The 9,168-nt window shown below is 37.7% G+C and overlaps 1 protein-coding gene, 1 long non-coding RNA gene and 1 other non-coding gene across 6 annotated transcripts; 1 reads left to right on the top strand and 2 right to left on the bottom strand.

Annotated features, from left to right (window-relative positions):
• Positions 1–1,315: 1,315 nt before the first annotated feature.
• LOC122883835 lies at positions 1,316–1,682 on the bottom strand. The gene has a single exon (XR_006379755.1).
• Positions 1,683–2,160: 478 nt separating this feature from the next.
• Positions 2,161–7,291, top strand: zgc:195245 (uncharacterized protein LOC565483 homolog). Of its 3 annotated transcripts, none has more exons than XM_044212338.1 (5): positions 2,161–3,706; positions 5,034–5,061; positions 5,472–5,622; positions 5,744–5,888; positions 6,644–7,291. In XM_044212338.1, exons 1-5 carry the CDS (start codon positions 3,566–3,568, stop codon positions 6,734–6,736), a joined length of 558 nt encoding a protein of 185 aa, XP_044068273.1. In that variant the 5' UTR covers positions 2,161–3,565; the 3' UTR covers positions 6,737–7,291. The 3 variants fall into 3 exon arrangements, with proteins under 3 accessions (XP_044068273.1, XP_044068272.1, XP_044068274.1); XM_044212337.1 differs by having other exon boundaries at positions 2,183–3,706; positions 6,635–7,291; XM_044212339.1 differs by lacking the exon at positions 2,161–3,706 and adding an exon at positions 4,328–4,432 and having other exon boundaries at positions 5,034–5,060; positions 5,470–5,622; positions 6,635–7,291.
• Positions 4,030–9,089, bottom strand: LOC122883535. Of its 2 annotated transcripts, none has more exons than XR_006379655.1 (3): positions 8,949–9,089; positions 5,737–5,879; positions 4,030–4,327 (listed from the first exon to the last, which is right to left on the bottom strand). It is a non-coding gene; the product is annotated as an uncharacterized LOC122883535 (long non-coding RNA). The 2 variants fall into 2 exon arrangements; XR_006379656.1 differs by lacking the exon at positions 4,030–4,327 and adding an exon at positions 4,339–4,457 and having other exon boundaries at positions 8,949–9,088.
• Between the last annotated feature and the right edge of the window lie 79 nt (positions 9,090–9,168).

Genomic DNA, 9,168 nt, shown 5'->3' on the forward strand with positions numbered 1-9,168 from the left:
GGTTACATCCCAGTTACCAGGCCTGATGTGATTATACTGAGAGGTGTTTTAGTACTTACCATCACTGTTATAAATGGAGTGGACAAAATATCATTAACAGGTCAACACCTCTGTAAATGGGTTTTAGCAAAAACATTATAACCCTCGTTAAAAGGTAGGATTTATTGCAGAGTATTGTATTAAGACTGACCCTGCGCTCCAAATGGCATACTATTCCTTTTTACTACGTACTGTTGCATACAATTATGATTGGGACATACTACTCCGTCACAACATTGCGCATTGAACTTTTACGATCTTCCACATACTCATGCTACGCAAGAGGATTGTGGGTCAGGATACACCCATGGTCAGAATAGCAAGAAAAGCATGCTTGCATACTGCAAAATGAGACCAGATGCAGTGAGACTTCCTGGTGTTTTTGACATACTATGTCTTGTTTTATACAGTGCATGCTTGGAACAGACTAAATCTTTTTCTGGCATACTAAAATAGTACGGTAGTACGAGTATTTGAACGCACAATGAATTAGTCTTAGCTAGGTGTACCTGAAAAACTGAATAAAAGGTTGCACAGCTGAGGAAAAAACTCTGCTGCTGGGGACATTAAAGGACAGGTTCACAGTCTTAATACTGCCATGCCAATGTACATTTAAAGAGCTACTGTTCGCTGTGATTGCTCCTCTTGTTTATGCTGGCCATGAAGAGATTCCTTCCTAAAGGAAGTCAAAATCTATCGTAGGTCATTCTGTGCAAACTGCACGCTGAGGTTCAGCTGAAGCTAAAATGAAGCTTCAGCAGTTTAGTTAGTTAATCAAACCAAGTGGGGCTCTTCCACAGTTATTGTTAGTGCAAATTCCCTCCTTGTGTTTCCCCATTGTTTTCTTGCTGGGCTGCGGCGGAGAGATGGTAACACAAAGAGGTAATTTGTACTAAAAAGCTACTTAAGACACCCATTCTGTTGGTTTTACTCTATAGTAGTAAAGTAACCATGACGACAGTAACTTTATCCCATGTGCTTGTACTGTAGGCACATGAGTTAGGATGGTTTTCACTTAATTAAAGCACTTCTCTTACGATAATAGTCTTAGTTGATAGCACTTTAGTAAAATTAGCTCTTAAAGTATTTCATAAGCGAAAATGTACAGTTACTTTCAACCTTCGAGTGCCTATAAACGTTTGAACAATTCAAGCGAGAAATGAAAGCTGCCGACATCTTGTTTTTGAAACAAAACAAGTAGTGTCTCGTGAGCACAACGCAGGCGTTAAAACGATCAAATATCCGCCCAGGGCTCCAGGCTGCTTTTCGTTTGTGGTTAGATCAGAATCGCCTCTTTACTCATTGTCCATTGTGAAGCTTGAGATTAACCCAAGCTCACCCAGAACTAGTATATCTGATCAATTCATCACCTCTGACCACAACATTAAGCGTGGAGGCCCTGTTAAAATCTTGCCTGCTGCTCATCGCCACGGAGGCTCGCGAGCGCTTTTCCTATCATCTCTGATCAGAGCAGAGCCAAACTCAGACCAAATCAAATAAGATCACGGTGTAGGTTTTTACAGAAATATACACTCACTCACACTCACTCACGCACACACACACACCCGACATTCACCTACTCAAGCAGTCACCAAATACTCACACACAGGACCCAAACACAAGCCATTCAAACTATGAAGAAAGAGGAACATCCGGGTCGGCTTTAAATCTAACAGCCGCATGGAATCATGGGACATTGAAAGCAGTAAATTGCTGTATGTCGACCTCATGTGGCCATTGACAGAAAATACCTTCCTTTCTTTCTTTTTTTTTTTACTTGGTTTTTCTTGCATTACATGAAGAAATTATTGTTTTACACTTACAATTCATATGAACACAGAAGAAATGTAACATCTTGTTATAAGCAATCAATAATAAAATACTAAAAACATAATAAAAAACAATAATTTAAGTAATAATTTAAGTAGGTCCATATGAAGTGATTTTGTTAGTGATTATGTGGACATGTAGTAGAAGTTGTTAAAAAAACATTACAATCAAATTATATTATTAGGAATTGTTTACACTTTTCTTCTGCCTTCACAGATTGCACATAATGTATGTATGTATGTATGTATGTATGTATGTATGTATGTATGTATGTATGTATGTATGTATAATTAATAATAAATAAATAAAACAGAGATTCTCAGTTCAAACATTAGGAATTATAAATAAAAATACTACTTTATGGCATATTTGTGAGCTGAAAGAAAGAAATAGGATATGGGAGGAATTAATTTACACTAAATTAATTGATTGTAAATATAATTTTAAAAGTCAGTGATCTTTGCAAGATCCAACATCAGAGGCATGACTGTATTGTAAATTCCTGGAAAATACCTAATGATTGTTCTGAATACCTTTGCACTGATAGTATAAAAATATATTGTTATATTTGTTTCCCCCCAAAAAAATTCAGGAATATGACAGCACTCCAGTGCTAAATAAATAAATAAAAAGTTTACATATATAATCTGTCATTTGATCTATGAACAACTTACAATCAATCAAGTTTTTGAGTAAAAGCCTCACAAACCACATGAATTACTGTAAAAAAAAAAAAAACTTAATCTGAATTTAAAGTTTTCAGTACACAGTTGAAACAGTGTCTTAAACAACAACAAAGATGTGAACATTGAATGAGTTTTGAACTAATCAACTGGTCATATACATATACATTCACATACACACATAAACTCTCTCACATACATTTTTGCACCCACTGTATATGTCAGTGCATACAGTCATGTACAATAAATAGATACACAGACACACGCAAATACACATGCTCACAGTGTGTTTTCTCTGTTCTGTTTTATCCATTTGTTTATTTAGGTGTTTTTACCCATAAAGGCCTAACCAGTGAAAGGGGCTGCGAAATAGCTTTAGCTGAACACCCTCTATACATTACATCTGTTGCATTTCTTTTACTTATTTAATGTTTATCTGTATTGTCCCATTCAATTAACAAACAAATACATAAATAAAGCTTGTGTCATGTAATTCTAGGCTGTAGCGGCAGTGGTACAAACACACAATGGGTGCTCTTCAGAAACCACATAGATAAACTAAGACTGTTGCAAAGGCAGTGTGACCTGTGAGAAACAGTGTTTTGAAAATGTTGATTATGCACAGTTTCGATCACTTCTATCCATGAGTTCAACTGTAGCAAACACAATACCATATGCTGCAACTCATTTTTATACTTGTGCTTTATGTCTCCAAGCAATAAGAACCAATGAACATAGAGCAATCTGACTGCTTCATACATGTTGGTTTGCCTGAAAACCTTTGTTGCTGGAGTCTCTGTGGTGGTAGAGGAGTCGGCTAGTACTAGTGCCATGCTAGGTCGGTTTTAAGCTGCATTTGTGTCGGCGGCAATTAACTAATCTAGCATCCTATGTCCTGTGGGGGTTGTGAAGTAATCTTGAATGGCGTAATAAGATTTCAGTGTCTACTACCATCTATTGACTAGTGCTAGGTGGCCAAGGATCCCTCATCAACAGCAACATGTTGGACTTGGATGCAGCAAAGAAACAGACAACATACAGACTATGTGAGGAGGTGGGATTCTATTAACAATGGACTAAAACAGGAACGCTGTTACTGGACAGAAACAGTGGACCTCCACCATCCTGCCATGGAGGGGTCAACTGCAAAAAAAGTAAGTTCTTGTGAGTTGTTTTCTTACGCCTTTACTCGTGTCTGGTGAGTGAGAGGTCAACGTCTGGTCTGGTGGCCATCTGGCAGAGGTTTAGCTGACTTCAGTGCAGTATCATTGAGTTTACAGTCGTGGTTTATTTTGAATTCTATACATCTAATAGACTTTATATCCCTCTTCATATTATGTAGATTATGGACAAAAATAGACTGTCATTGGGACAATCGAGAATTATTTTACAGATTAGGATGATCAAGATTATTGAATTAGATGCCCAGCAACGTTACAGTCCATTTATTTATGAAACTGCTTGAGTTCAGGTGAAAAGTGTAGTGTGTGCTGTCATCAAAGTTTTATTTGAATCTATATTGAAAGCTATCAAACACAAGATTTATTAAGTGTGTATATCTTAAACTCCTGAGCATCTTGTTGGTGTTTCTGAAGGCAAAATTAGAGTCAAGTAGTGATAATACAATTCAGAGCATCTGATCTAGAGAGAAGGAGAAGTTGTGAGATTAGGTGGAGTGATTTTCCTGGAATCCATCCCAGCGCTGCAGGCCCTGACTGGAACAATGGCTTGCATCAGGACAAACACCCGTCAGGTGATCCCCCAGCTCCACCTCTCTGCAGGGGCCCGAGGAGGGACAAGATTTGGAGGCTTATGTCGGTGACAGGAACAGTAAAAGGCACAAACCCAAATACAGTTCCGAGCTCCAAGCATCCCAGGAGGTGAGCTTGGGGATCTTATGGTCAGCTGTTGGGCAGTTTATAACAGAAATATGCTGTTATCAGCTGGCTTCACTTTGTCTGAGAAAGGCTGCTCAGACCAGTTACATCTACCATCTGTTACTCGCTCAATATGATCCTTTCCCCCTGGTTATCTGGTTTCAGTGGGTGCGGCAGAGGTATCCGTCTGATTGTGTTACAGTAGGATATCATGCCAAGTTTTCGTCCCATATTGTCAAGTCATGAGTGTAATAAATGCAGATATTTACATCATTTTCTTTTTTTAATTACTGGTAGAATTTTGGTCATGTTTTGCCAAACCTACATGACTGTCTCTCTGACAGGCTGACAGAGCTGTTACGTCACCTTTGGGCTCCAAGTAAAACACAGCTCACCTGCTTAAACAGCACAGCAGGCACTGTCCCTTTTATCTCTTACAGAATCTAATTATACCATCTGTCCAATCAAGTGAAGATCAATATAAAGAAGGTGTTTCGACAAGCCAGTTTTGGTACATCAATGTTAACATGTTTGGCTCAGCTAGAGGCTGTGATATAATGTACTTGTCAAATAACTAACTTCTTTCACACTTTTTAACCGACAGAAACCAGGATATGGACATCACAAAAAAGGTATCTTGAACACACAAATGCTGAACTCAAAATGAAAATATATTCTAACATTAAACCAAGCACACATACAGATGATGATACTGTGGATTAGAATATTGGATTGTATCACTCAAATGTTACTAATCAAATATTTGATTGCTTAATCTATAAAATAAATCAATCACTCTATTTGAATGATAGATTGATTGATCTATGATCAATCTGATCTTTGATAGATTAGGATTTGTTTGATAGAATTACTTTTATAAGTAACTTACCTGACAAAACGAAAAACAGACTGGTTCCTTTATATTTCAGTAATGCCAAATGACAGGTACATCCATTTTTCCTCCCAAAATGGATGTATTTTGTCTGAGGAGTTAAAAGTTATAGTCAACAGATAGTGATATGAGTTGTTTTGTGTTCCTCAGAGATCTCTGTTGGCCACCCGCCGCTGTACCGTCAGTCCACAGCAGACTGGAGTAGTGACGAGCCCGTTCAGCCCAGGAGACTGAATGGTTCCTCAGTGGAGACACCCAGCCACCAGGACCTGCACCGGGAGCTGCTGCTCAGCCATAAACGGTACAGGAGGTCGAACACTAAAAAAACACCTCTACTCTCTGGATCAGCATTTGAAACAGAGCAGGGTAGTGTGGATTGTGTTTGTGTGTGTGTGAGTGTGACTCTCTGACTGACCGTACAGGGGCCTGCTGCTGGAGGAGAAACCGGAGCTGAAGCGAGTGCTGGAGCAGCGCAGACTGGAGCTGCACAAGGAGGAGGAGATGGCACAACGGCGGCCCTCAGATCTGGAGACGGAGCTCCGCAAGAGGCAGCAGAAGCTGGAAGAGGTCAGAGGCATATAACAAACAGCTGAGAGACATTTCACATAGTAATTATAAAATACACAGAAAGTCACTTTGGCCCAAACACACAGGGGTTGTTGTAAGTGTCACCACAAGGCATTAAGGGATTTTAAGGGCCAATACCAGTACTCAGTAGTGGAAGGTAATTAAGTATATTTAGTCAAGTACTGTACTTTTGAGGTACTTTTACCTTACTTGATTATTATCTGCTACATTATATTTCTACTTCATTACGTTTCAGAAGGATATATTGTGCTTAATACTCCATTACATTTATATGACAGTTGTAGGTACTGGTTCATTTTCAAATTTAGATTTTAGATTTTCAAATTTAGATTCTATATGATAAGCTTAAAAACACAATGCACATTTACCCTCTAAAATTTTTAGATGGTTTCATTTAAATAATGGTTCAAAACCCAAAGAGGTCCAATAATCCAATATTTCTTTTTTTGCAAATATTAGAGAAAAGTCCAAAAAATGAAAACAAATATGTGGAGCAGAACTTTGCTTTTTCTTCTTTCTTACCCAGTTAATCACTTTACAACCCTTCAGATCTATCTCATGACCCTTTTAGGAGGGGTCACAGTTGTAAACCAACAACTAACTCTATATGAAATTGTTAAAACTAGCTTCAGTAAACTGCTGCTTACGCACTGATGCATCATTATTGACATATTATATTATATCAGTACACCGCCTTGTCCTTTGTTGATTTGTTTTTTTCCCAGTATGAGCAGGAGGAGATCAGGCAGCGGGAGAACCAGCAGAAGATCCCAGAGTTTGTCCGTGTGAAGGACAACCTGAGGCGAACACAGACGTCTGAGCAGTGAGGCTCCAAGGCTCCCATCAGCCCCTGCAGCATCCCACCATAGTGGCCCTATCTTTATGTTCACTGTCTGCTGAGTTACATATATAAAAAAACGTCACAGAGGCACCAGCTCACTACACATCTGTTAATGAAATTTAAATATCAGAATTTGTGTAAGAAATCCTGGATATCAGGAAACACAATATTATTCAGAATTATGTGAACCAATATGTGTTAAGGGAAAGCTACTACTGTTCAGAGGCTTGATATTTTTTATGTTTTTTATGGTCATTATACTTTTTCTTTTTTCAAATCAACTTATCGTGCTTCTTCCTTGATTAAACGAGCATGAGACTGTTTAATTGTTTGTTTAGTGGAAGGGCCACATTAGTCTAATTCTTTACTTTCAATAAGACGGTTATGTAATTGTTAACAGAGATATTTCTCAACAGAACTTTTGTATCAGTAGAAATCCCACCAGTGTTACAAATTTGCATGTTTGTTTATCTGTTTCTGTCATGACTTTTGATTTTTAGTGTGTCCGTGTGCTGTGGAAATAAAGGCTTTATGGTTTGCAGAGATGTGTTGTTTTCTTGGATGCAATTCAAAGCACTGGGGATTGATTTGCATGCGTCTCTTCTCCCTGAGGACTCTCACGGTTCTTTCACATGGATATGGGACTTTGTTTAATTAGCTGATCTTTTCATTCCATCACGGGACGAGAGGAGAAAGCACAGGCCATCTGGAGGAGGCTTTTCAGGATATATAGGCTAGGAATACCCAAGGGCCTGGTTAAGGCACTGCAGACATTTGGGACAGTCAGGGAAGCCACCGGCTGAAGGCAAATAAAGGTAGCCTGTTTGTTATTTCTGAATTACATTCAGATTATTTTAGTAACGCATCTCATACACAAATACAATACTGAGACATCAACATGTAAACAGCATTTTTATGTTGTAGCTGGTCAAGGTGGAGCTAATTCTAAGTACTTTATATACTTTTGGGTAGCTTTTGAGTAGCTTAATGTACTACATAATGTTTTCTATGCTCATAATAGATCTTTGAAATCTTAATCTGCAGAGTAACTAGTAACAGTGGCTGTCAAATAAATGTATAGGAGTAAAAAGTACATTTCCCTCTGAAATGTAGTGGAGTACAGTGGTGGAAAGTAACTAAGTACATTTACTCAAGTACTGTACATAAGTACTATTTTGAGGTACTTGTACTTTACTTGAGTATTTCCATTTTATGCTACTTTATACTTCTACTCCACTACAGTTCAGAGGCAAATATACTTTTTTACTCCACTACATTATTTATGATACCTTTAGTTACTAGTTATTTCCAGATTCAGATCTACAAAATGTAATCAACAAATAAAACAACAAATTCGGATATTATTATTTCAATAAGGCTACATTGATCCCCTGGGGGAATTTATAAACATATATAAAAATATATAAATAAGTTAAAATTGGCCCCACATTTACAAGCTGCAATATTAAAGTGATGTACACATTAAAGCATCCATAATCACAATCCAATAATATAATAAACATTATTCTGAATTGGACTTTTCTGCAAAATTTTAACTTTAACTTTTGGTATTTTTAGTATATTTTGATGCTAACACGTTTTTACTTTTACTTTAAATTTAAATGCATAACTTTTACTTGTAACAGAGTATTTCTTAAGTAACAGATCTGAGTAGGCCTACTTCTTCCACCAATGATGGAGTATAAGTGTAAAGTAGCATCAAATGGAATGACTCATACAAATATAGAAAATTTCTGTTTACTACTCAAGTGCAATATTAGTTTTCCCTTGTTAGTTTTTCTTATTACTGTTACGGATATACCTCAATTACTTGAATACATGCACCTATTTGAGCCCAATGCATTGGTTACTTTTCACCACTGCACTTGATACAATTAAGAATAAAGTAAGCTAAAAATAATAAAATATCAAAATAAACCAATTAAACGCAAAATCATCCCACAGCATACAACATTCCCTCGGCACAAGTAGGCCAAATATAGCTGAGTATAAATAAATCTTCCTATGTATGCTAATCAGCAATCAAAAGTACATCTGTCTCTCCAATATAGTTGTGTTTCAGTGTATTCTTGGATTGTTGAAGGTTGGATGAGTGGGTGGCTCAAACATCACTCTTTTTTTCATCATCATGGTGGAAGGAAGAGATGAGTGTGGTCTTGTTCACCACCACCACTTACTTGCCAGCTGTCCTAGGTTTTTACCAAAACTTGTCTCTCCCTCCGGCCATTCTTCTTTTGTGTCTCGTTTCAAATTAAAAGCCCTCTCAGCGTGTCGCGTGCTGTGTCAATACGCAGAGCGTGTCTGGAAAGTCAGCAGCGTCGGATCAAACCATTTAAAAGGAGTCCGGGGAGACCACGGGCACCAAAAAAATTACCTTTCCCAGTCAAAAATGTATTT

Source organism: Siniperca chuatsi, linkage group LG10 (genome assembly GCF_020085105.1).
Source record: "Siniperca chuatsi isolate FFG_IHB_CAS linkage group LG10, ASM2008510v1, whole genome shotgun sequence".
NCBI classification, from domain to species: domain Eukaryota; kingdom Metazoa; phylum Chordata; class Actinopteri; order Centrarchiformes; family Sinipercidae; genus Siniperca; species Siniperca chuatsi.